The sequence below is a fragment of the Mauremys reevesii genome, linkage group 12 (genome assembly GCF_016161935.1).
Source record: "Mauremys reevesii isolate NIE-2019 linkage group 12, ASM1616193v1, whole genome shotgun sequence".
Taxonomy (NCBI): domain Eukaryota; kingdom Metazoa; phylum Chordata; order Testudines; family Geoemydidae; genus Mauremys; species Mauremys reevesii.
This window is the reverse complement of record NC_052634.1, coordinates 14020278-14048228: the sequence shown is the minus strand read 5'-3', so window position 1 is coordinate 14048228 and position 27951 is coordinate 14020278. Positions and strand designations below refer to the sequence as shown.

Genomic DNA, 27951 nt, shown 5'->3' with positions numbered 1-27951 from the left:
AGACTCAGTGACTTGCCCAAGGTCACACAGGAAGTCTGTGGCAGAGCAGGGAACTGAACCCAGGTCTTTCACAGCCTAAGCCAGTGCTCTACCACTAGCATTTCAGCTTATTGTAAGCAAAACCCTTTGGTCTTCTGATATTTGAACTCCTGGACTTGGTAATACTTTTGTGTTTCAACTGGGCACAGCAAACTGCTCTGTCATCCACCACTAACAGTACCTGATGCAGTCACATAGCACAATCAAATTTCAGACCAGTCCACATCTGGCGGCCCAAGAAGTAGCTTCCACAATGTATTTGAAAGCCTTTTGTTACAAAACAATCAAGTTCCATTCTCAAGCGATGATAGCTCTGGCGCTTCCTTGGAGAGCACTTTAAACCTTGTCCAGTTCTGGACTGTGCAGCCACACACTTATGAAATTTGAACAAAGCCACCATGCATAGTCCACTGTAGACATTTGCACACAAAAAGGGGCTTGGATTTTAAGTAAGCCAGAAAAGGGAATTCACTCCGGTCTGAATGAGATGGGGAGGAAAGAACCATAGTTTAAGTGCAGGAGTTCTTGCTTTTTTTTTAAAAAAAAAAAAGATTTTTATACAGCCATAATGTTTGTGGTGTTATACAAAGAAGCATATTCATAGAAGCAAAATAGTCTGGGTGGATGGAAACAATATTTGGTTTGTTCTTGGTTTCACCCTGCCTGGAGGGTTTACAAGAAACCCAAAGAGAGAATTTTGATGACCAAAACACTGACATTTTAATTGGAGAGGAAAATATTAAGGCTATTGACAAACACTGACATTGACATGTTATCATTTCCTGCTCCACAGTAGTAGCCAAAGACTATTGCTGGAACAGACTGCGAGACAAATAATCATTTAAAAACGTTTGGGAAAGGAAACTTTCTGGGGAAATCATGCCAGGCTAACCTAGTGAGGGAAAATATTGTAGTTAGTGAATTCATAGTATAAAAAAAAATCTGGGTGGCTTGACTGACAACGGAATGTTTCGCACAGGTGTTCAGTGAGAAGAATGCTGGAAATATAATTGTGTAGAGCAAGGAGAAATTGCAGCATCTTGCATCTTAAGAACTGCTATAGAACCTTAGTAGCAGGGAGAGGAGACATGCAAAGACTTCGTAGACTGAAGTATTTCAATCCTCGCAGCACTGTTCCTACTCAGTCCACTTTCTAGTACTTTATCCATTGCTGCACCGTTTTTGGGGTTTTTTTTACTACTGGTTTCCAACAGAAGTTGTCAATTTCCACCAACTACACTCAGGAGGACTGGAGCAGGTATCCTCTAGGAAAGCTGGGAATTGCAAAAGATTTGTAGCCATGAATATGTTTGAACTTTGTTTAAAACATTCCAGTCGAGTGCATGAACATGGGAGCTGGAAAGGAACTCCTATGTCATCCACATACTTACTATTGATTAATACAAGAGCATACCAAATCTTTCTCTTTTTTTAATGCTCATATCTTGAGACAGCAACAGGGCTAAGTGTTATACTCCAGCGGGGTCTTGATTAATGTGTTATGACAACTTAGTGCTGAAGGATTTAATTCTTGTTTGCACCTACCTTTTATTTTGGAACATTTATACTTTTAAAATACTCCCCCCTCCCACCCCATTCACGTGAATCTTGGCTTGTTCTTCAACCCGACAAAATGCAAACGTTGGGTGAAAAAGAATTTACATTGTTTCTTTCATGTTTTACCTTAAAGGTATCATTTGAATTTAAACAGGGGAGGGGAGAAATATTGTTTATCCTGGAAACGTAGTATACAGAGCCCCTTTTAAAATAAAACAGGCTTTAGGGCACAGGGGACAAGCTTTTATATTCAAAGACTCCTGCTTTTCCAGACACCAGAATCCAAGTAACCAAACCCCCCTCTGTAAGTCACCACCCTTCTGACCTTCTAAAGACTGCGGGGGGAGACCCACCCCTCTCTCTTTCTCTGAATATGCATGTTGTATTCGAGCCCCCTCTGCATCCTCCCAACCACTGTGTCAAAAAAAAAGTGGATGTTAAGGGGGGGGGGCGGGAATGCTTTAAATCTTTTCTTCAAATCTCCAAATATCTGAAGTCTGAGGAACAAATTCAAAGCAGGCACGGACGCCCGAAGAGAAGTTAGAGAGAAATATTCTGTTCCATTCAAGCGCATCAAGGGTCTAGCTGAAGTCTTGTTTGGCTAAGGTCAGACGAGACTGGGTTCTCCAATAAAAATAAATCTCAAATTAATTATGGCCTCAAGCGAGGGGCCAGACTTTTGGAGCTGGTGCGCTGCAGTCTGTGTTTTTGGCCTTCAGTATTTTTGGTTTTTTCGTGCTTAACTTTTCAATAATTGTGGGGTGGTTTGGTTGGCGGGGAGAGGAGGCAAGGGAAGGGGGTTGGATTATTGGGACATGGATCTCAAATAAAACCATCCAGGACAGTTTAACCACCTTTCTGCACAATTGTGTGCTAGCTTCAAAACTACCCTGTATCTTCTCCACACAACTTCCAAGACACTCGATTTTAGTTAAGGGTTTATTAGCATCACACACCTTGTTTTAGGACTTGTGTTTCCAAAAATTCGTTGGTATTCAGCAAGAGCTATGGGTCCTGGGACCCGATCCGGCACTCCACTGCTCTGTTACATGGGTGGAAATCCGGAGGGATTCCAAAAGTAGCCCGATTTTACCCTTGTAGCTGACAGCAGAATTTTGGCCCCTGGGTTCGAATGGGAGTCTTGCCTGGGGATCGGGCCACAGGCTTGGCTTTCCTTCTTTGCTTTGTAAGAAAGTGGATTTTAAAAACACTTCGCCTTTTAATTCTGCAGGGAAGTTAGTGCCACATCGCAACCCAACCCTGAAACTCCCATAGAAGTCGATGAGACCTTTTTCTCTAGTTAGGATTGCAGCAGGATCAAGCCCCACTCCCCCTCTTCTGCTAATGCAGATCTAGGACTTATTTTTAAGAGGAACTTTTAACACAATTTATGGGAAATGGGACACTTTCTAGGTACAGAGTCAAAGGGGGCTGGTTGACTAGTTCCTAACCGATTTCTTTCATTTGCTACAAAATGACGAAAGAGCTCAAAATCTTGCATTCTTAACCAGAACACAAGGTGATACTGTCTGATTACAACAGGCAACAAGATAGAGTCATGCAAATTAATACCCTACACGCTTTCAAACCCGCCGCTCAGGCCCAAATATGCTGCGATCGTTACTTCACCTTTGAAGAACACGTAGATGTAAAATAAATATACAAAGTTTGAAGTTATGGCCAAAATATTTCTGCATAAATCAAAGACAAAAACACAAATACACATTTGCGGGTATCTCCCCATGCGAAAGATTGGCACTGGACTGCAACGTACCGTTAACTCCTTTGATGTTGGATATTTTAGGCTAAATATCACGGGCCAAATTCCAGCCTCGTGTATACCCCATTGATTTAAATAGGGTTACACCCAGGGATGAGTATCCACCTCCTATATGTGTGAGGCCGAAACTCTATGTGATTCAATTAAAGGATAAAGGGTGGGGGGGATGCCAGGAGATTATGAGCAACATTTAACTCAATACTTTAGACTAGAATTTCGTTTCCTTCATAAGTGTATTGAGAGAGGGGAGAGAGAGAACGAGAGCAAATTGTTTAACCTGCCTGAATGCAAACATTTGAAATCTGTTAAGGTAAAAACTATTGTAGGTGCCAAGATCAAATAATTTCCCAGTTGTCAGTAACTTAATTTTTTTTAAATCAGAATTATTTTTTCTCTATAATTATGCACCAAAAAGTCGAGTATCGGATTAAAAGTTACACACATTTGCCAGAATTGTACACAAGCATTTCACTTTGAAATAAGGTTTGCCTTTCTCTGGGCATTAAAATATTAAACGTTAAGGATATCACATCCTTTATTATTATTATTTTATCCATTATTTGGGATTTCTTTCCCCTTGCACCGATTCTATCAAACTGTTAAATCCGAGTCGGTGCACATCAATTGGGATGATCCAGAATTTGGCAATCCACATTTATGAATATCCCAGCCTTTTTCAAAAGTTTGAGATAACTTCAGGAGGTGGGGGTTAGAGAAAGTCAGGAAGCAAAACTTCTTCTGTTGCATTATTATGGGAAAATAATCGTGTGTTCAACTTGTCTGGTTTAATGTTTTACAAGTTCGCTTATTTTGTCTCGGGACTTTTCACCAACCCCCACCCCCTTTTTTTTTAGACCAAATAGAAGGGTAATGGGGAGTGGTGGGTAGGAGGGGGAGAGGATGACAAAACAGTGTGTATAAATTATAGATCCAATCTATCAAGCAGCCCTAATATGCTTCAATTTGACTCATTTTCTTTAAGTCACTTCTAAGGATATAGCTGTGGTATCATATTTCAGGTTTTTTGCAGTTAAATACTGAGGCATTGAGAACCAAAAAAAATCTCTAAAGTGTGTGTGTGTGTGAGTGAGTGAGAGAGAGAGAGAGAGAGAGAGAGAGAGATTACTGTCTATATTCTTACATTTGTGGAGAAATTGGGATCCAAAATGCTTTTTAAAGTGTGGGTACGTTTATTTGCTATATCTTGTCACCTTGGAGATGGCGCTATGACCAGGAATCAGTGTTTGTAAATTTCCGATTGTTTTTAATATATTTTGTACATTTCAGATGATTTTTTTACTGCAGTTCTTCAGAATCATCCTCTCTCTCTCCAGCCTGTAACCCACCAAAGAGAGGAGTCCATAGTTTAGTTTAAAGACCCAGGCGCCTTTTCCTTGGTCTTTGGGTGACATAGGCACTTTCTAACGCCCTTTAGAGGGTATAAACCCTCTGTCTGACCGTACCCCCACCGTTACTGTTTGGAGGTTGGTATTCATGTTGCCCAGAAAGGAAATAATTTGGGCTTTGGGAGGATGCGTTTCATTCTTCTCCTTAACCTCTTGCTTTTCTGGAGCTAGCGGCTCCCATGTGGTGATACTAAAGGGGAAGTGGAGGAAAGAGGTTTTGGTGTTTAATTTGAGGGCGGGGGAGGAGAGAGAAAAGAGTGAAATGGGGGATGAGGGAAGCAAAGGGTTAACCGTGATTTCTTTTAATTGAACTCCAGTTCTTGTGGCCCTAGGCACAGGGGGACCTGACCTCGCTAGCTGTATCCAGATGTGCTGCTCTCAGGGGACACCACTGCAGACCCCTGGATTGTAAAGCAGACAGGAGGGGGGGTAGGAGGGGAGAGGGAAGGCGGTCGATCGGTCCCCTCTCCAGCCGACCCCCCTTCCCCTCCTGGCTGGAGACGGCCACAGTCGCTAGCAAACAGCAAGCCCAAAAGCTCCAGGTCTGATCACGTTCAGTCCCCCTGTCTCTGCCTCTGCACTGAAAATTGTAGCTGAATTGATGAGGCTAATTTCGCAGGGGGTTAGAGGGAGGGGCAAGAGGGGTCTGCTGTGCTGCCAGCTTTGCTCTTGGAGAAATAAAGTATTAATAAGGCGCCTCTACTGCAGCTGACTAGAAACACGAGGGTCATTTTGTTATTTTGGGGGGTGCACATTAATGTGGATAGAGGTGTGACTTCTTTTTTTCCTGTGGTTGGATTAAAAATCAGGGGGGAAGCAAAAGACTGGACGCAACTGCACTGGATAAGGTAACCAATTCCATAAAGGGAATATGATGTTGAAAGGACTCACAGGAGTGTCCTACCTTGAAATGGATTTCTTGGTTCCATCTCCCTGAATTACTGGCTTTATCTGTTGGATTCTCCTGGGGCTACAGCAGCTTGCATTGCAGAAGTGGGGAATAAAAAGATGCCAGACATGTTGCATGATCCTGTTGCTAGATGGTTTTGCTTGGGGTTTTTTGGAGGGGAGAGAGGGGTAGAAAGGAGCGTTTGTCTCTTTTACCTTGATTGTTGAGAGAGCTTTTCCAAAGCTTGGTTTGTTTGTTTGGATGGACTATTTAGGAGAGGAAATAAATGGCCTTTTCTTTGGGATCAATGTTCTATCGCTCTAGTTGGATGAAATATTGCATCTGTTGTCGTCTACTTTTTAGTTCCAGAAGAAGGATTGAGGAATGTGTCCCCCCGCCCATCCCCCTCCATGAGAGTAGCACCAAATTTGCCACAGCCGGGAGGCAGAGGGGCACTTGGGACAAGTCTGGAATGTTATTTGCTGTTATTATTTTTGTCACTTTCCGGTTAGTAAACTAGTGATCCGTGGCTTTTTCGCTGGAGATAGCGGGCGGAGCAATTTGACTGGGGCCCTGATCCAAAGCCCATTGCAATGAAACGGGCAGTCTCCCTTTGACTCCACGAGGCTTTGAACCAGACCCCGAGGTTCAATCAATATGTTTTAAATGCCCCCCCACACACACACACACACCTTTTTAAAGCACAGTATACTTCGACGTAGTGGAAGCTTTCACGGGACTTTTTCTTTTAAAGGGGCGAGAAAGCAATGCAAAAATACATGTTTTCTAAAAATAATGTTCCTTTCAAAACTACAGGGAACTTCTAGTTCCCTTGCTTGGAAAGGCACCCAAATTGTATCTGAATGGGAGAAGGCACTTGACATGCTTACATTGAAGGGAGTTGCCTGCCCTGCATTATACTCACCGCTGTTTTCTGGTTATAGCTAGCACCTAATCTAGCCTTCCTCCCTCAGGCCAAACTCACTGTGATCCTTGCCCGAGTAAGGACTGCAGGAGGGGGACAGGAGCGTGTTCTAAATAGACCATTTAAATCGGTAATCTTTTCCTGTGTGCCCCAGACTGAATTATATTTACGGTCGTCCCCCCTTTCCTCCCCCCCCTTAATTTTGCCTTTGACTGGAAAAAGCATTAATAAAAAAATCTGTGGGAAGAGATGGAAATTCAGTGACTCAGGCTACTTGGCTTCACACACACACACACACACACACACACACACACACACACACACACACACACACACACACACACGTTACACTAAACTTTATGATGACACTCAGTGCGTGGTAATGCAGCCCGTGCTGCGAAGCGGAGCTCCACTGGGCTGGCAGACAAGAGCTACCCCCAAAGAAACCGCTATTGTTCTGCCCCGCTCTTATCTGAATGGAGCAAATATCCTGGATGTAAAATACAGATATATTTTAATCGAGAAGGCAGGACCAGCGGGGAGACAGAATGTTTCCTCCTCAAGTGACTTCACTTCCCAAAATTAGCAGAAAAAAAAGTTTCATCCGGTTAACTGTCTCTTTTTCGCTCCGCTGCACCAACCAAAAGTAAAAAAGAGCGAGCGAGCGAAGGAAAGGAAAGTAAAATCATTGGAAGGGGGGAAGAAAAGCCAGCGCGAGAGGAAGGAAGATAAGAACTTCAGGGGGCTTCGGTTCCAGGCTAAACCGGGTCAATGTGTGGAATATTGGTGGAATCGGCTGGAGATTATTCTCGATGGACGGAACTATTAAAGTAAGAGGAATATCGGGGGGCGAGGGGGGGATCAGAGGGGGCGGTTGTGGGGAGGAGACAGCCCCCACTCCAGGAGGGTGTGGGGGAGGGAGGGCTGCGTTTTGGAGCGGTGCGCGTTTGGGGGAGGGACGGGGGAAGGAGAGGGGAGCTGGATCTCGTTCAAGCATTGATCCCAGGAAGAGTTGGTCCGTTTCTCCTCCTCCAGCCAGCCTCCCCCTTTCCTTGTCTTCCCCTTCCTGGGGCTGCGGGAGGTCGCGGTTGGGAGGGTATTGGCCGGCCAGCGCGCCGCGGGTGTCCCCCGGCCGCAGTGCGCACGGCTGGGGCAAGGCGTGGAGGCGGCGGGATGTGTGTACGTGGGTGGGTGGGGGGTTATCTGACTTGCGATCCGTTTATTTCGGGGCATTTGCCCCGGCTAGGAAAGGCGGGCTCCCCCCCCCCCCCGGGAGCGGAGGGGGCTGTCAGATCGCTGCAGGAAAAAGCCGGGGGCTGGCTGTGGGTAGACCCCGGGTAGCTGGCGATGTGGCTGGGCAATGCGGAACCAGCGCCGCGCTCTCGGGAGGAGGTCTCAGTCCCTGCTTGGCCTGCCCGCTGGTTTGTGAAGCAAGCCACCCTTGCGCCGCCAGCAGCAATGACAGTTTTCTCCCCAGCCCCACTTGCGCACCCATGGAGGAGACGCAGCCGGTCTTTGCGCTCAGTTGGGTTGAACTTTGGATTCAGAAGCGCCGGGGGAGGGGGACAGAAAAACGCGTCTTATTTTCAGCACAAACTAAAAGTGCCTGGTGCTGGCGCAGGGGATCGGCTCCCAGGCTCGCCCCAGATGTCCCCCCACATGGTTAGATGTCAGCAGGGTCTGATTTCCCCACTTTTGGCCAGGCCTGGTTGAAACGCCGTGCTCCGAGGGTGGCCGGCTGCCTATTTCCCTCGCCGTTCTAGTCGAGGGTGGGTGTACCAGAAACCGTTCTCTCTCGTGGCAAAGCACCAAAATCTTCCTATGCGTTTCTAAGCCATGGCCATTGCAATATGCTGTGGAAGGTCAGTCCTTACTCCCTTGTGAGACAGGATCAGGCGCACACAGAGCAGCTATTATTGCAAGCCGAGTTGCATCCTGCCCCCCAGCTCTGCTGCAAAGGGACTTGTGCAAATTTGTGATCCTGTCTCTGAGCGTTTTGGTTTTTTTTTAATTTCGCTCTGCAGCGCAGAAGCAGTTGCAGCAGACCCGACTTGAAGCGAGAGACGCTGTGGGTGTGTTTGGGTTGGAGGATTTCGAAAGATGCCTATCGCATGGGTGGGGTGTTGATCTCTGAGGTCTGAATTTTTTGCTGACCTGGGGGGAAAAGAAGCTGCAAACTGGCAGGAACTGAAACTTCTCCATTAGGTTACAGATTGGAACAAGTGTAAAGTTTGGAAGAGTCTCCCCACAGCCCGGGTTCTCAATCTTTTTCTTTCGGAGCCCCCGCTCCTATCACATGCTATAAAAACTCCACCCCTGCCTGTGCCAAAACAACTGTTTTCCTGTATATAAAAGCCAGGGCCGGCGTTAGGGGGTAGCAAGCAGGGCACAGAAAGCTTAGTTGCCACAGGGGGGGCCAGAAAGCTTAGTTGCTCCTGCTTTGGCATCAGCCCCTGGTGGCGGGGCTCGGGGCCAGGGCTTCAGCCCCATACTTTGTCTTTCTGCCCTGGGCCCCTGCAAGCCTAATGCCGGCCCTGCTTGGCAGATCCCCTGAAACCAGCTCATGGCCCCTCAGTGGGCTCCAGACACCAGGTTGAGAAGCACTGCCTGAAAGGAAAGGGGGTGGGAGGAGGACAGAGATGAAAGGGAGCAGGGAGGAAAGGAGGAATGATGGGTGGAGGGGAGGACTGAAAGTCAAAACACTGGAGATATGGCTGGAGTAGTCCAACTCTTTTCTCTTCAGTCCTACAGAGAGGACAGCCCCAGTCAGTGTCTCTCTATGGAAGATATTTACGTGATTCCCATCGCCTCACTACCTGTGCATCTCAAAGCACCCCTGTGAGGCGGAGAGGCGTTATTTTTATTCCCAGTTTACAGCTGTGGTACTGACACACACTGACTTGCTCAAGTCACACTGGGAATCTGCATGAGAACAGGCACTTGGATGACGGTCTCCTAAGTTCTAGGCTCTGTTCTAACCACTGGACCGGCCTCAGGGTCTTCTATTATAACCAATGGCCTATTTCCTTCCAATCTGAAATCAGTAATACCCTGTTTAAAGAAGCCCTATTGTTTGAACTAAGATATTAGAATTCAAGAGTTCTGCCCCCAGGCATTGCCTGGCCTGCCTTCCTGTGCCTCACTTACCCAGTCTGTAAAGTGGGGATAACACTTACCCGCTTTGGTAAAGTGCTGTGATATTTGTGGTTGAAAGCTGCTCTATTAGCTCCCTTGGGATACAGGTGAAGGGCAATGGGAGAGGGAGGATGTGGCTTGCTTAGGCTGCTGTAGCATAGCATGCCTGGAATGTCATGCACAGAGCAACCTCAGAATCAGTTGAGTGCAAGGAGAGCTTTAAACACCACCTACACTGCCTTGTGTATTATTCCTGTACACCAGCGTCTGGCCCAATGGCTTTAATAATGTGTATATGGGGGTCTTTATAAATGTTTGTCTCTTCAAAAACCCAATCCATTATTAGGGGGACAAACCCAAACATATACCACATTCCCCAGGGAATCATATCTGTGTCTAACTCTGGAAAGGATTTTGGAGAGGCTGGTATGAAAGATGATATCCAGAATAACACTATGTCTTGTACTGAATGGGCAGTCAAACATGTAAATCTTATATCTTAATTGACTTCAGTTATGTTCGCGTTCTGTAAATGGCAATGCCAGAAGGTGGCTGGGAGAAAATGAATCAGGTGTACTCTCTCCAACTTGTTCCAACTAAATAAAACAGTTTTAATTCATACCTTTAGTTACTTCAATACAAATTTGCATGCGCACAGTCTTATTTTGGATTAAGAGTGTCCTATTCTGATTTAGCTGAAGTCGATTTTTTTATCCCCTTACATTAAATTAAAATGGGAACATTTTTCTTCTGAAATGTGTCCCACACAAACTTCCACCAAAATAACTAAAGATGCGAATTAAAACCAAATTAGCTGTTTCACTTCTAGTTAGTGTGTAGACAAGACATGAGAGTGTTCTTCTGTCGTGCACAGTGGTGTACATTCACCTGGCAAAGGCCTGTTGTTACTAAAAAGCACATTTGGGTGACTGTCGCTCCCCTGCTGCAAAAAACTCAGTTTGCAGCACTTTAGCAGACATAGGAAAGACTTAGACCATTTAAAGGGCATACAGTGAAAAGCCCACATCACTCAAATGAGCAATGACAACCATCTGCCTCTTTTTCTCCCCTATACAAGAGTGTGTAGCTCGTGTGTTGGTGCCGCTGCAGCCAAGGGTGTGGTGGGATTTCTACTGCAATCACTGTTTCTTGCCACTCGTAAACCGGAGGTGTTCATACTCGCTCTGAAACCTGGCCCACAGGGCCTCAGACCAGGAACGTGTTTCTTTTTGAGAAACTTGGTTTAAAAATCTGTCTGGCCATTTTAAAACTCCCTGGCTCTAACCTTTTCTGGCAAGAAGACTTTTGACTCCACGTGCAAAAGCGTTAATTTGCAGGTGGAGAAAATAGCTCACACACACACACACGCATTCATCACTCAGGGTGTCTTTCTGTGTGATCATTAAAAACCAGCTTGGACTTCAAACACATGACATTTGCAAGACATATGTTCTTAGACCCCTGATCCTGCAGTCCTTATTCAGGTGAAACATCTGCTTGAACGGCAATGTAGACTTTCAATGGATGATCAAAAAGGTTATTACAGAAAGTTATTAAAAGTTATTTAAAAAGTTAAATGTTATTACAGAATATTCTTAGTAGCCCCTTCCTAGACAGGGATATTTTAACACTATGACTTATTTTACTGGGTCATTTCCCCAAAGAGACCTGTACCCAGATGCATGACTTGATCAATGGAATTTCTGCCTGAGTAAGGACTGCAGGATCATGCCTCAAACCTGTGCACTCTCCACTCCAGGTATTTAAACAAAGGTTTAGATTCTGCTTCCATGGCAGCCAAAGGAAATTTTTGTCAATGACTTCAGTGGGTTGCGTGCAAGAGCAGGCCCCAAATAAATAGCACATAAAATATTCAGATTAGAAAAGTTGAGCATGTCCATTAATAAACCCTAGGGAGGGATGGTGAAGGCTACTACAGTAAGGGTTATATTCCCCTTGGCGTGTTGGCCACTCTGCACGCCCTCGGCACCAGGGAGGAGCGTCTCCATGACAGCCATGCTGCTCTGAAGAGGAGACAGTGAAGAAGCTGGCAGGGGAAGGCTAGAATCAGGGCTGACAGGAAGCCAGTGATTCAGGCCCCCTGCACTAGCAGCTCTAGGATTGTGCCCATTGCTGCAGCCTGTAGGCTGGCTTGCCTGGAGTGGGAGGCTGTGCTGCTGTGGCACATTTCCCTTCCTCATTCCCAGCTTTTAACCGCTATGCAACCCAACTGCTTAGGCTTTGGGCCAGCGGGGTTTCACCCGGAGGTGCTGCACTGCTGTGGCGTTCACGCTAAGAGGAAGTGGACACTTTGCTTGGTAACTGGCACTTCTTGAGGGTTTCATACTTTTATTTATTTATTTAAAATGTTCCGTTACTCTTGATAGGAAGGGGGAAGAGGCAGACAAGGGCTCCTAATCCTCCTGTGCAACATGCGTGTTTAAGGAGCAACCCAGAGGCGAGTCAGCAAATCAGAGTAGAATTGATTCATTAGAATGTTAAGGGGATCAAAAGCAAGAAGAGAAGAGCAAGGGGGAAGGTTACATTTCCTGGAAAGATTTGAAATGGCATGACAAGCTGATGAGATACTGACCCTTGTGACAATTAGACAGAAGCCATAATTTAATGCATTATCGTCTCCTCTTGCGATCCTTATGCAAGGCCTCCCCTTGATTTGAATTCACGTTTTCTCTTCAGGATCAGGCCCTGAGTGTATACAATACAGCTTTATGTCATGGAGCATCTTGATACAAATCTCCACTTATAATGTTAGCGGGTAAAGTAAAGTACTTCTATAACTCCACAAGGTTGACTTGCAGTTGTAAAATAAATGTATGTCATCTTGCTCAGGCTTATGTGACCAGGTAATGAAAGACCCTATGTCCAATCTCACGTGCGCGTGAGCTGGAGAGTTAAAGGACCCATGGGAGACTTAACCTCGGATTTCCAGACATTTGTGGTTTTGTTCGACACCTAACATGGCGGTAGCATAGTGCTAGTATTTGTGTGGGTGAGCATGTGAATGTGCGTCTGTGCCTGCTTCTGTGAAATGGGCCTGATTTATACATTTAGTTCCACAAACCAGATCTGAATCCAAATGTCCCAAAAAGGTGGAGGGCTGTTGTGATCCATTATTCCAGCTATACCTTGTGTCTCTGTGTATGTATATATATAGGGGGTGAGGATAGGGATATATAACATTGGCATGAACAAAGACCTAAATGTGAGTGTGCATACTGGGTCCTGATGTGTGTGCATAGCTGCTGTCTGAGGGACTTGGGTGGTAGGGATTTCCTAGTGTGCAAATATTGACTGACCCAAAACGGTGGGTGCAAATGTACATGCTGTTTTTTGAAAATACGGCTTAGAATAGCAACATGCAAATGAACTATTTCCAGAACCGGCAGAAAGTGACATTAAACTGCGGGCCTGGTTCTCTGCTACCCTGCACCTTGTGTCATTATTGACACAGGTGCAAGGGGAGTGCAAAGTCCATGTGAATTTTTACCATTCTGATTTAAGAGTCTTTCACGCTCATTTGTGCACTAGTATAAATGACAACAGGAGGTAGAGGGCAATGCAGAGTCTGGCATGCAATGTTCAAAATATCAATGCCTTTAAAATGGTGATGCAACAACAGCCTATTTTCTCTCTTCCCCTCTTTACCCGTGGCCACATAATTACTGATGTGCATCTGCCCAGTCAGTAACAGCAGTTGAAAAACCCGCCTCTTGCATGGAAGCAACAAGGACTTAACCCCAAGAGGATTTTCCTTCAACTCGGGCACAAGGGCTTGAACAGACAGAATATCCTCGTCATAGGTTAATTGGAGAGGCGTCCTGATTGTCTTCTTGTTCCTTAAGAGGCCACTAGCCTTGGGGATGTTGATACAGTCATGGGCTCAGGCCCATAAAATATCCTGTTAAATGAGAGACTGTATTTGAATATACAGAGTTCAGCTAGGCCAACATGTTTAAATGCAAGGGTCTAAAGTTAGGCACCTGAGTGCACCTAAATAAGCAGCCTGGCTTGCAAAGGTGCTGACTGAATGTCTACAGCTCCCACTGATCTCAGTGAATGCCCAGCTCCTCTGAAAATCAGGGCCTTACTTAGGTGCCTGAATATGGTTTTACATGCCTAACTTCAGGCCCCCACATAGGAACAGTCTGACTGGGATTTGCAAAGCCAGCTAGGGGACTTAGCTGCATAACTCCCAGTTAAATGACTAGGAGTGACACGGCTAAATCCACCTCATCCTCTTTTAAAATCACAGCCTCTGCCTTTATCTCAGTAATGGTATCGAACACACTTCCACTCACCTGTCACATGGGAAGAGGGAAGGAGTTTTATTTACGGTGCAGTAAGGAAATAGCTCTTCCTTGGCCCCCCATGGATACCAAGCTTTCTGTCCTTTCCTGCTTCATTCTTCCTAAACTTCAGCTCAGCAGTCCAGCAGGACACACCGTTCTGTGGAAATCATAATGCACAACATTAGGCCAACTGGTTTACATACACAGGCCTTGATCATGCTCTGAGATCTACCATGTGGGGAAGTGGGGCCCATTAGAGGGGGCTAAGAGGGAGGGTGTTCTCTGACCTTTGAGCAAGGTTTTCACACTTGCGCAAAGCACAGTAGACCATGGAGCCGAGGGGGAAGAGGAGACAGTAGCCCTGAGTAGTAGTAGTAGTTTTTAAGTTTTAGTCCTGGGCTGCCAGAGCCATGTGGAGTATCCCTCTGGCTGCGTGATCACAATGACTTGGCTGTCCCCCCGTCCACATGGAAGGGCAGCTGGGCCAAATGCAGTTGTGACACGGCACACGGGAAGTCTGTTCCTGTGCAACAGCACAGAGGAGAGCATCCAAAACTTGATGGCACTGTTCATGCACTGCTTGGGTAAGAGAGCAGGGAGACCCCCTGGCTGAGGGAGACCTGGGGTCCCTGCAGGGGAGCGGGGACACAAGATGAGCAGGGCTGGAATGGGGTCTCTGCCACGGGGGGGAACTGGAATTAGCCCCCCAAGAAATATCCAACTTGATGCCAAAGATGTGGATTCCAACTGACCTCATGATCAGGACCATAAAGAACGGCTAGATCCCAGGTCAAATTTGAAGCTGCATCTCCAGGAATCAGACCCCCCAGCCTGTCAATCGCGCAGATGCAGTCAGAATAATGGAGATCCTTTTGTTAGTCATTTGCTGATTTCTCACCCAGCAAAAACGGCCCTTCTTCGCCAACGCTGGTTTTGATTTGCAAAGGGAAGGAGGGAAATTAGCAAAAGTACAGTATTCTAAGCTAACTGATGAGCAAAAATAAGATACCCAAGTGGGGTATGTGGGTCTCGGTGTAAGGTGTGGTGAGAAGTGGAAACTGATTTCATTTGCATTGAAAAGAGGATTAATTCTTATTGAAGCCAGTTTGCAGTGGATTTTTTTTATATATGTATGAAAAGAAGCAAAGCAAGGGGTTAACAAAAAGTGAAATGGTCAGTTTTTACAGCGAGAAACCCAGTTTGGCTCTCTGGTTTCTTCTGAATAGCTCTTCTTGTTGTTCCAAGCTTGATTGACTTATAACTGCATCTGAACCTACTTCACATCAGTTCCTTTTATCAGCCCAAGTGAGACTTCCTGTGCTCCACAGTCTGGTTTCCTGATGTATTTCCTTTTTCCTTTTAACAGAACAAAGGAAACTATAACTCCTCAGCTGCTCCTGTTCCAAATCTCCTCGGGATTTCACATAACGTTGACATTGAACATTCATCTTTTTCTCTGCATGCACTCTGAGCCATCTTGCCCAGTGTGCTAGAGCCCTCTTCATATTTCATAGTGTTTTGCATCACTGACAAGAATCAGTTTGCTATTGAAATGCAGCCACCTCTGGGCAGCAGTGAGGCAGACAAACCATTCTAACATCAGGATGGGGAAGGGACATTTTGGCCAAGATTTCCTTATTCTATTGAATAAAGAGATGGGGTCTGTCCAGGGCAACTAGGTAGACAATCACTTGTGAAGGTGTCATAAAAAACATACACAAAATAGATGGCATGTAACTCAGTTTATCAACCTTGGAAGCATGAAGATATCTGTTGGCATTTGAACCTGTAGCTAGATATTTTAGCCATGGTACCAATTTCCAGCTGCTGGCAGAAATGTCCCTTAATGGCCATACACATGCTGGGTAAAGCAGCATAACTGTGTGCACATGCTCTGACTGACAATGCCTCTATTCCTAGCAGGAATGAGCTGATGTTACTTCGCAAACTCAGATTTTCTCCCTTGCCTCTTATTTTTCATTCTTCTAACTTGCTGCTATTTAACTCTGTGATAATATTCCAGTCCTGCAAAGCACTTAAGGATACAGTGTGTGTGTGTGACAGGGGCTGCAAAGGCAAAGTCAATTTGTACTGCACGTGGCCTGCCACTCTGTTGTCTACGGGTGAGAACGACTTTTCCCAAGATGCTGCAACTCCTTACTGCAATATGTATTGCTCTGCTGAGCTACGCTGGGTATTTTGTGTTTGTGAACCTCACAAATGGGCTCTGGCTTGCTAGTCCTTATAATAATCCTACGTTCATGGCAATTTGAGACTGACATTCCATTATAAAGAGACACAACATGAGGCACTGCTCATCCACAGTTCCCACTGAGGTCAATATGATTTTGTGTGTGCTCTGAGTCCAGCAAGATCAGGCCCTTTAGCATTCAGATATTTAGAAGAGTTGTGAGAGGAAACCGTGCTGGAATGGCAGCTTTCCGTTGCAGTACCAGAAAGCTCTGTGTGTGTAAGAAAGAGAAATAGAAGCAGTCAAGCAGAGACAGGGCTTTTCAGAAGGAAGGATAGTTGTGGTCCGAGCTCCATTTATTCCAAACCACTAAAGTTCAGCAGGGCTTAGGATGAAAGTGGGACCTTTTTTCTATCTCTGTCACAGAGCAAACTAGGGTAGTTTTGCTTTGGGTCTTGCGAAAGCAATCAAGCCTTCAAAAAGGGGTGGTTCAGATCCAGGGGTCATGTTATCCAAACCACCAAAATTCAGAGGCCAGGAGAATGTGGAACTGGATAAAAAGATCCTTGGTCTTGCCTTGTTTCTAATGTGTGGGTTTTTAACGTATGTGGTGCGTGATTTTACAATTGCTCATCGCCACCCTCCCACGTAAAAATAGACTGAAACAGAGGGAGTACTCTCGCCACACCATCTAAGGAGAAGAGAGCAGTGGGGGATAGGGTGATCAGATATCCCAATATTAGGGGCTTTGTCTTATACAGGCAACATCCCCCCCCAAAAAAACCAAGTGTCCCAGTTTTTCTCACTTGCTATCTGGTGACTCTAGCGAGGAACCATTGCTCCCCCAGTCAGAGAGAGGAGGGGGAGCTGTGCTACTTTAACCCCCTGGGGAGGAGTGAATAACACTGCCTCCCCCCTACCCTGAACCCCAGATCAAACCTACTCAGCCCCTGCTCATTGCTAGAACCAAATATGAACCAACCCTCTTGCAGGTTCCAGAGTGTTTGGTTGAGTTTTTCTCCCATTATGTGTTATTTCATAGAAAATGAGCATTTTCTGTCTTTTTTTTTTAAATTTTTTTGGACCCTCCAAGATAATTTCATAGAGGCAGGTTAGCATTTCTGTTACATCCTGCATATTTTTAATATAGTCTCTGTAGAGCCGTATTCACTTCTGTGAAACCCTATTGGTCGCGTTGCAGTTTAGCTTCTAGGATCTGCTTAGAACTGAAACCCGAAGTTGTTAGTCATACCAATAATTAATAAGACTATCGTTGCCCCTAGAGGCCTCAACCAAGATCAGGGCCCCATTGTGCTACTCGTACACACAGCAAAAAAAAAGTGTCCTGGAGACTTAACAATTTAAATAGACAAGGAAGACAATGGGTGGGAGAGAAAACAGAGTCAGGGGGTGATTTGTCCAAGGTCACTGTCAAAGCTGGGAATAGAACCCAGGTGTCCTGAAACCCACATCAGTACCCCACTCATTAGAATATCACAGTAAAGTATCACCCAGTACATTTTAAGCCAATCCTCCATTGTAGGATTAATGGTCGAAGGGCCCATGGAGGCTCCCCCAGTCCTGCAGCACCCCGTAGCACAGTTGTGAAAGGATGGCTTACCACTAGTCCTTTCACTAGGCTTACCACTAGCCCAGTGAAAAATCACTTGGTCAGGAATTAGAGTGAAATATGCACAGCACCGGAAAGCACCTTGATTTCTGTCTGTAAATTGGTCCTCAAAGGCTGAGACTCCTCGTGAGTAGTAAAACTTTACATGGGTGCATGTGCCTTTGAGGCGTGCTAAAAATCTAGCACGAGCTTTGTGTTTTGTTGTGAGTCACGGGGCTACAGATTCCGAGCGCTGCAGGGAGAAGTGCTCAGATAAGTCGGGACGACATTGGGAGCCTGATCCTTTGCTCCCACTGGCAAAATTCATGCACGTGATCCTATCCTCACTGGGCTCACTCAGGCTTCAAGTTAAGCAGGGGCTTAAGTGCTTTGCTGGATCAGGGCCAGAGTGCTCGACATTTTATAGGAACGTGGCTCAAGTACCACGTGGCAGGATCCACAAAGGTGCTAAGGTGCCTAAATCCTGTTTTTTTAGGAACCACGTTGAATCACAAAATTCTCACTTGGCTGCTGCCGAACCCTGTAGAGGCCTAAACTCACTTGGCACCTACGTTTTTCCTCACCGTCGGTGCCCGGGTGCCTGTCTCCTATCTGAGCATGTGCACGACTGCCTCATGATTCGCAAACAGGGAAAGACGGGTGTTTGGCTGCCTAGGTCGTGTGCAGGGGCCCGATCCGGTAGGTGAGCTCTGAGCATGCCTACTAGACTGGGCCCCTCAGACAAGTTCACACAAAACAGCCAGGGAGAACCTTCCTTATACTATTGAGCTTTGTGGATAGGGTACTCACCCAGCGGGTGGGAGACCTGGGTTAAGTCTCCCTTGTGCCAGAGAGAGTAAAGGGATTAGAACAGGATCTACACCTCTGTGAGTGCTCAAACCACTAGGCTATAGAACAGTGGTTCTCAAACTGTGGGTCGGGACCCCAAAGTGGGTCACTTGCTCAGGCTCAGGGCTGAAGCCAACGCCTGAGCCCGACTGCCTGGTACTGAAGCCGAAGCCTGAAGGCTTCAGCCCTGGGCGGTGGGACTCTGGCTACAGTCCCCCCATTCGGGGATGAAGCCCTCAGACTTTAGTTTCAGCCTCCCACCCCCCCATCCACCCCCGCTGGGGTGGCAGGGCTTGGGCTCAGGCTTCAGTCCCTCTTCTTGGGGTCTTGTAGTAATTTTTGTTGTCAGAAGGGGGTCGCGATGCAATGAAGTTTGAGAACCCCTGCTATAGAATTCACATGGAAGTATCCCATTTTTTAACAGCAGAGATTGAGGGAGCCCTAGATCAGAACATCCCATAGCCTAGCGGGTCAGCATGCAACATAGACAGCCCAGCACTCATCTTCCCCTCGTTCATGGATCACTAGCAGTGCTAGGTGCTTCCCTGCAGCCCGGATTTAGGCACCTATTTCAAAGGGAGGGGCACGGCTTAGCACACCCCCAATCTGGTCAGCATCTCCCATTGGCTAGCTTTGGCAGTTCCCTGCCTAGCGTGCTGGCTTTGTGGATCACAGCATAAGGCACGTATCTCTCCCCTTCCATCATGTCAGGGCCTTACTCAGGCTTTGTGGATCAAAGTGGTGTTCCTGGGATTTTTCTAGGCACCGTGGGTGCCCGGCATTTCAAGGCCTACACCCTTTTGTAGATCCCAGCCCATGTATCTGAGTGCCAGGCATGTGACTGAATTTACCCCCCTGAAGAGAAGAACCATCCTCCCTGTTTTACAGATGGGGAGCCGAGACACCAAGAAATTAAGTGTCTTGTCAATATCACACAGAGCCAGAAATGGAACCCATGTCTCCTGAATCCCAGCCTAGTGCCTTAACTACCAGACAACCACGTGTGTGAATTTGTTCTCAATGTTTTAGCTCAGTGACTCATGGTGCCAAGATCATAGCTGAACTCTGAGACATCTATTCCAAATTACCTGCAATGGTATATGGCCCAAGCTTCAGCTCCCAACAGTCTAGCAGGAGATCAAGTCTGTGTGTTTGTTCTGACTTCCTATATTGTATACATTATTTCACCTATACCTTTGTGCTTCCCTGGTCATTACACAGAGATAAATTAACATAGGGAGATATGGCCAGAAATAAACTGGATGGTCTGAAGATCTGACTGTTATAACCGTTGCATCATAATCAAAACATTTTCCTCTGAGTGCTCTATGTGTCGATTCCTAGAAATGCTACAGGGCTAATTACCCACACTTGTTCTTTTCACTCCTTTGATACTTTTTATTTCTGCTAAACGACATGGTATAATTTAAAAACCAACACTGTAGCACATTGAAATCACAATAGCGCATGGTTCGTCTTAAGTATCAAATAGGGGACGAATGGGAGTCTTTCAGTTGACTTCAGTTGGCTTCGAAACAGGCCATAAATGTGGCAGTTGGAACTGAGGTCTGCATGCAGTGATGCTGCATCTTAGTTGCACAATAAGAACAGAATACCACGGGCTAATTTGATTGAAAACATGTGGCTGCATCACAGGGTTTCGTTCAGAAACAATAAAATTTCTGGCTCATAAAATGGCCAACATGAAAATGGTATAATAACGAAAATGAAATATTGAAAATGGATTTTTTTAAAGCAGATTTTGTGTGTGTGTGTGTGTGCCTGTGACCTTCACCTGGTTCTTTTAGTGACTCAAAGTTGTGGTTGTCTAACGTCTAGTTGGTGTCTGTGTTATATTTTATTTATTCTGTATTATTATTAATTATTATTATTTGTGATTATTTATTTCTATATTATTGGCTCAGGGCCCAATTGTGCTAGACACTTAGCAAAGGAGCAATAAAGAATTGGTGAACTTGGTTCCTAGGAGACAGATATCCACCTTATAAACCCACCACCTCAGTTGTTACTAGATGCTGTCTCAGCCAAGGACTGACTATCTGATCTTGCACGACTGAACTCAGTGGGAACTTTTCCACTGGGATCACTGAGCACAAGGTCTGACTCTAAAAGTGCCATGGGGACTGGACTCTCCTACCTAGAGATGAACCCCTTAAGGCTGTACAGGGTTTCTCTGTCTAGGGTTTCTCTCTCTTGGGATATAAAACATAACACCAACATAAAAATGGCAACTCCAGGCCTATACTCCTCTGCCGGGAAGGAGCTAGCGAGTCCTCTGGATTAAATCTCAGGGGACAGGTACTTTCTCTCTGCTGTGCGTCAGTATTAAAGATGAGGCTGGTCTCAGCCTGCTTTGCAGAGCTCTGCAGGATACACTCAGTCCAGCCTAGATGTAATGGGAAATCTGTGTGTATGTCCCTAGCATTTGTATAGGAATGGGGCAAGGTCATTAGCCACTGGGTGGAATTCTACCCTCTTACGGGTACAGAGTAAATCCAGTGAAGTCCATAAACCTAATCTTGCTCCCACTGAAGCCAATGGAGTTGCTCTGGATTTATGCCAGGGCATCTGAGAGAAGAATTTACCTCTCTTTAATGGTTGTGACGAGAGGTTACAAAACTGCTCTTCCGAGTGCTTGTGTGTGATCTTTACTTCAGGAAGGAGTTCTTGTGGTCATTTATTATTGTTGTTCTGTATTATTTGTGTTACGCTGGTATCTTGAGGCCTCAACCTAGACCAGGGCCTGCCTGTGCTAGGCACTGTACATGCACATAGTAAAGACAGTCCCTGCCCCAAATTGCTTACAGTCTAAATAGACAAGTTAAGGCACTAGACTGGGACTCGGGAGATCCGGCTCAATTTGTTGCTCTTTCCCATGTGGCAAGTCAATTCATCTCTCTGTGCCGCAGTTGCTGTCTGCAAAATTAGGATAACAACACTCCCTTTGTTCAGCTCTTGTCTTGTCTATTGCAATTGGATGCTCAGTGGGGGCAGGGACTGTCTCTCGTTTTGTGTATCTACAGCACCTGGCACAAAGGGGCCCTGCTCTCTACAAGCGTAGATAGATTTTTCAGATTCATTATGTTCAGGAACTTGTGCTGCCCTGTGCATGAGTCCTGCTGAGTGTGTCTGTGCTGCTGCTCAACAGATACATGTGCAGAGCGCACCTACAGCTACAATTTCAGCTAAACCTAAATATCAGCTGGGGTTTTTTACACTTGTAGTGGCTGCTGTTAGTTTAAAACAGTCTCTCTTCTTCAGTCAGACCCCTGCACCAATCCTCCTCTCTCTCCCACTGATCTTTCTTTCTTTCTTTTTCTTTTAATGAACTGCTCCAGGGCTGGTAGTTTCAGAACGAGCAGCTGCAGACATACAGAAAAAGTAAAATAAACCCAAACCACAGAAACCCTATCTTGTGCAACACACTTTGCTCACTGAGCCCTGCTTCGTGCCAATCTAAGAGTAACGGGCGCGGAAAAGAGGCTGGCTGACATGCCAAGCAAACGTGCCCAGAGATTTGTGACTGGGGCTGGCTGTTTAAGGCGGCAAAGCATTGTAACACATGTGTCACAGGGATCAGCACAAGGAGACAGAGGGAGTGGGAGGAGACCAAGCAGGAAACCCCTCCACCTCCTACAGGGACAGGGTGGGTCCTGTGGGGAGCAGTTCATTGCACCAACTGAGCGCTCTCTGAGCACCTCGCATGCTGTCCAGACAGTTCTCGACGAGCGTACTACCATATGCTCTGTCCAGGAACAGGTTAGATTTATCTTCTGCTTTCAAGCTCTGAGGCTAGCCCCCACCCTGCCTCCAACTCTCCCAGCACCTCATTTGCAATTTCATTCTCTCTTCTCCCTCATTCACACGCTATCTGAGGTGCTTATATGACTCCCATCCCCACAGCAGCTAAGTGCCTCCCAGTCTTTAAAGTAGGTGTCCTCACAACCCCGCTGTGAGGCAGGGCAGTGCTATTATCCCCATTTTATAGATGGGCAACTGAACAGGGAGGCTAAGTGGCCTGCTCAAAGGCACGTGGGAAGTACGTGGCAGAGCAGGAAATTCAAGCTGGGTTTCCCAAGACCCGCGAGTGCCCTAACCAGGACTCTTTCTCTAGTGCCCTCCTTCGCCCGTCCATCTTCCCCTTAACGCCAGAAAGCCAGAGGGTGTAAATCAGCACCGCTTCATCCTCAGCGACACCACTTTAAACCAGTGGAGGATCTGGCCCTATCAGCTAATCCATGAGACACGCACTCCGTAATGAAAGACCCACTCGTACTCACTCCCTGCTCCCCTTTGCCCCATACGGGTCCCCAGAGTACCACAACCCATGCCAATGCACACCTCGCACCCCCCCTAAACACACACCTTCCTACTTCTAAACATGGACATCTCCAAACACTATACCACCACCACCAAAGCACTACCAGCACAGCCAGCCGCACGCCCCTTCGCCTGTCTAAGAGCCAGTGCAGCGCAGATGAACCTAACTGGTTCAAGTACACTCAGGGGACTCAGGTGGGTTATTTCCCCCTCACTATCTCTGTATGTGGATCATCCCTGAACAGCAGAATGACCCAGCAGGGAGAGACAGCTGATTGGACCTATGATGCCCTTTCTGACAGTTGATCACTTGTTCGAGGTGTCCCCCATGGAATGACATTGCGGGGAGGGGATACACCCTGACTGAGTGAAGCACTTAACCTCATGCTCAAACCCCATTGACTTGTGATGGGACTTACGCACATGCATTAACACCTTGCTGAACAGGGATGGACTTAAGCAAGTGGCTACATTCCTGCACCTGCTTAAGTGCTTTGCTGAATTAAGGCCATTCAGAGTGCACAAGGCTGCATGGAGTACTTGAGACAACATAGAACATGGGGCCACAGGGTATATAAAATACCTGAGGATTTATGCTCTAGCGTGTGGTTACAGGCAGCATATGAGTGTTAGGGAGTACCTGTGACTGAGTTGTGTACCCAAGATAATACTGGGCACAATACCTGGGAGTACCTACCACGCTTATCTATATAAAGATAAATGGATATATAACTTGTGAGTAGATACAAAGTGTCTGTGAATGGACAAAGCTACTGTGGATTCCAGGATCATGGTTCTTCTCTCATTTATTCCGGTGTAAATCATGGGTTGAATCAATGGGGCCACACAGATGCAGGTGACAGGTAGATCAGTCCCAAGCGGTATTTGTAGGTAAAATGCCTTGTCTGACTTACACTGTTCTTACACCTCCTCTGTCACTCCACTGACTTCATCAGAGTTACTCCTGAGTCACATGAGTGTCAGAGCAGAATCAGGCTCATGACATGTCTAGACTGACTATTGCTGTTGATTTCTAGAGTGTCACAGGTGCAGGTAGTGATTCAAAAGCAATTTTAGAAGCTGGGTCTTTGTTCCAAGTCACTTACGTCCGAGTCCGCCTCCCTTAACAATAGCATTTCTATTCTAATGTGCAATATCCTGTGATTATAGGTAGAGCATGTGGCTGTGCAGATGATGCGTTTTAGAGTGGTTGCTTGCTGGCCAGTTCACTCCTAGAATAGGGTCATTGTTCCAGAATAGGAATCCTGAGCCAGAACTGCCATAAAGAAGATGTCAAGGAGTTAAAGCCAACTGTTGGTTCTACTTTGGAGAAGACAACTGGTCTCGTGGTAAAGGCACTAGACTGGGACTCAGGAGATTCATAGAGTTTAAAGCTAGAAGAGACCATTAGATCATCTAGTCTGACCTCCTGTATAACACAGGCCCTTACATTTCACCCAGTTACTCCTCTACGGAGCCCTGTAAGTTGTGTTTGACTAAAGTGTGTCAGGTTAGAAGACGATTGAGAGATCTGGCTTCGATTCTTGACTCACTTCCTGTGTGACCTGGGTCAACACCCTTAATCTCTCTGTATCTCCATTCCCCATCTGTCAAATGGGGGTAATAAGTCTTCCTTTGCCTTGTCTATTTAGATTGTAAGTTCTCTGGGAGTAGGGACTATCTTTTACAGTGTGTTTGTACACGACTAGCACCATGGGGACTCTAGGCACCAGTGTAATATGAAAAGTAAAAGTAATAACTTTAGCCAATGGGAGTTTTGCCTTTGACTTCAAGGGGTCCAGGAATTTGGCCCTGAAATTTGACCTCTTGGCCACAATTTTTGTGATTTGGCCAGTTGCTTGGGGCTATCACAATTAGAGCTGGTATAGACAGATAGATAGATAGATAGATAGATAGATAGATAGATATGAATTTCAGAATTTTAACATGAAACAGGTCAAAATGTTCTGCCACATTTTCAGCAGAAAATATTTTCCATGCTTTTGAGCAGCTCAAATCATCAAATGCTATCATATAAATAAAGTGAAGATATAAAGGGGTAGGTAGCTTAGAAGATATTGAATACTGATTTGATATTGATACTGAATCAAGCTCATGTGTCCCTGTGTTTTGATTGGTGGAATGTGCAGCCGATGACTGTAGATTTGAAGGGAAGAGAATGTGGGCTAGTGGCCAGAACAGGACCCTGGGAGTTGCATCTACTGGGCTCTATTCCTGGCTCTGTCATTGACTTGCTGTGTGACCTTGGGCAAATCACTTCATCTCTCTAACCTACCTCACAGGGAGTGTTGGGAGAACTGACAAATGTTTGCAAAGAGCTTGGATAAAAATGCTATCCATATTTAAAGTGTTAATATAGGAAATCCCTCTGAATCTAAGATCAAACCAGCTGGATGTAAGAGGAGGAGAACGTGGAAGGAAGTGTGCAAAGGAAGGAAATACATTTATTCTAATACCCAAAATTTGCCTGGCACTTTCAAATTACAGAGAACACATTTCCTGCTGTGAAGAGTATATAATCTAAAAAAATAGAATGAACAAAAAATCCCATGAAATATTGTCTTGAATTGATGTCATTCTTATTTGTTTAGCATGTAGCTGGGAACTGTTATGACTTCTAGGGCACTGCTGGAGGGAAGTTGCCATTGTGTGTTCAGTGCTGTAGCCATATGTTATAGAGGAGACACACACTGCATGCTCTCTCATGGAGATTTGACTTTTGTTTTCTTTCTTTCTTTCTTTCTTAATCCACCATTGAGAGGTCATGCCAGCCAAGGGCTGCTATATGGAAAAGAATAGCACTGTACAATGGTTTGTAAGACACAACCAAGCCCCTGCTCTGATGATCTCATGAAAAGAACCTGATGTGTTTTCAATGCAGGATATGTGCAGTGCTTTGGTGGAGAGGTACCAAGGGCACATGCACCCATTCTGCCTGACTCTCGTTGCTTGCTGACTGACTTGCCCTCTGAACGCCATCATTGTGTTATCCCAGTCTGTGGAGACAGGTGCAAATCTGCTCCCGAATCACATTTATATATGTGGCAAGTGAATTTTCATTACAGGCTGGAACAACAGGGAAAGGCTCTTGTCTCTCAACTCTCTATAGAACTGGAAGCCTCTTTGGCATGCACCTGACAGGCTCTGTAAGCAGGGGCAGAGAGCCCATTTTGCCAGCGACAAGTGGTTTCCAGTGAGGGGGGTTGCATCACCAGTTTGTCTCATTAGACTGTCATTTAGCCAGTGCTGTTTGCTGCAAACTCATTGTTAGTGCACCTTTTGACTGTGTTTTCTCCCCCTCCTTGTTTTCTGTTTCCTGAGCAACCTTGGGGCCTTGCCCTGATTCACTGAACTCCAAGCGGGTCGTGTCACTCACTGCAGCGTGGACACTGGAGGACCTGATCCGGCTAGGAAATGCAGGGCCCTATCACTAACACTAATCCTTTGCACTTCTATGGTTCCTTTTGCCCAAAGATATCAGAGCTTTCCTGATGTTAATTCAGACGCACAGCATCTGGGTAAATGGAGGCACTCAGAGGGAAAGGCCTGATCTTCAGATATGTTGAGTACCCACAGCTCTTAACAAAGTCAATGGGGCACTGGTGCTCAGCACTTCTGTAAAACGGGCCTTTAAGTGACTTGGCCAAGTCACACAGTAAATTAGTGCTAGAGCTGAGAATTGAACCCAGGAATCCTGAATCCCATTTTCCAGCTCTAAACACGTAGCAGGAAAGAGAAATTTTCCAACAGCGTGGAAGCAATTTGGAGTGGGTTTTCAGAAGCAATAAAAAATCCAAGGATTGCCATGGTGAGTGACTGAAAATAAGCGCTAGAACCTAAGCTGGTGTAATCTAACTTCAGTGCAGCTGTGCCAGTGAACCAACCTGGATTTACCCCAACAAAGGATCTGGCCCAAGGATTCTTCCTAGGGATCTTAGCTGGATAATTCTTTGTGCAGGCTGGTTGAACAGCTGAAAGTGAAGACCCAATGTCGATAAGGAGGTGCTGGAGCAAGCGGAAGTGCATAAAGGACTGTGACTTGAGGAAGACTGAGCAGCAAACTGGATATCGAGGAGGAAGAGGGAGACTGAAGGCCCATAAGGGTTATGTGCACCAAGTACAAGCTTGTTTCTTCTCTATAGGAAAAGGCACAATGGACATGAGTGGAAGATAAGTCAGTGGGAAAAAACAAGCAGGGGAAATCTGCAAAAAGTGCTGGTGCAGTTTTGATCTGCATCTGCATTTATGCTCTCAGGTCAGAGGGCGGGGCTCAGAATAATCCCTCTACGTGGCTCTGATGTGAAGGCACGTGGCATATTGCATTCAGTTCCAGACACCACATGGTTCGGAGAAGAGCAGCGAAAAGGACGAGGAGGGTTGGATAAATTGACGTCTGTGGAAGGATTGAAAGTGGAAGACGTGCTGAATGGGGAGGCAGCCATGTTGCAATATTGGTGGTTTTCTGAACCCCCTGATTTAATTCTAAGCACTATTTGGTGTTTTTTTCTGAACCCCCTGGATTTAATTTTAACCACTGAAGAATCTCAGGATTCATTTTTTAAAAGGAAGTTTCTAGTCCTCATGTTTACTGAGGGAAGCTGGAAAACATGGTCCCTAAAGGCTAAAAAGCCATAAGTTAAATAAAATGAAATCTTAAATCAAAAGCATGTTAAGTACAAAGACCCCGAGATTATTATTATAAAAAATTCATGATTATTAAACTGTTCTCCTGCCATCTGGGGGTCTGATTTGTTATTTTTCAATGCTTTAGGCAGTCAGGACTGAATTAGTGACTACAGGGGCATATAAACATTAAAAAATGTTACCAGAGTATAAACACCAAGGATGGAGAGCAAGTGTTTCCAGGGGTAGAACTAGGCCTGAGAGGCTAAAAGGAGA

General features: G+C 45.8%; 1 protein-coding gene and 1 long non-coding RNA gene across 5 annotated transcripts in view; one reads left to right on the top strand and one right to left on the bottom strand.

The window, feature by feature from the left end:
- The window catches only part of FLI1 (Fli-1 proto-oncogene, ETS transcription factor), a 113468-nt gene that overhangs the window by 6943 nt on the left and 78574 nt on the right, over positions 1–27951 (top strand). Inside the window, exon 1 of one of the 4 annotated variants that reach the window (XM_039496665.1) lies at positions 7018–7426. The exons of the other annotated variants lie outside the window; for them this stretch is intronic. Within the exon in view, the coding sequence (XP_039352599.1) occupies positions 7409–7426 (18 nt within the window). The 5' untranslated portion in view covers positions 7018–7408. Of the gene's footprint in view, positions 1–7017; positions 7427–27951 lie in introns of those variants that run through there. 4 annotated transcript variants of the gene reach the window in all.
- On the bottom strand, positions 12240–19989 carry LOC120375757. The gene is made up of 3 exons (XR_005586756.1): positions 19779–19989; positions 14051–14198; positions 12240–12437 (listed from the first exon to the last, which is right to left on the bottom strand). It is a non-coding gene; the product is annotated as an uncharacterized LOC120375757 (long non-coding RNA).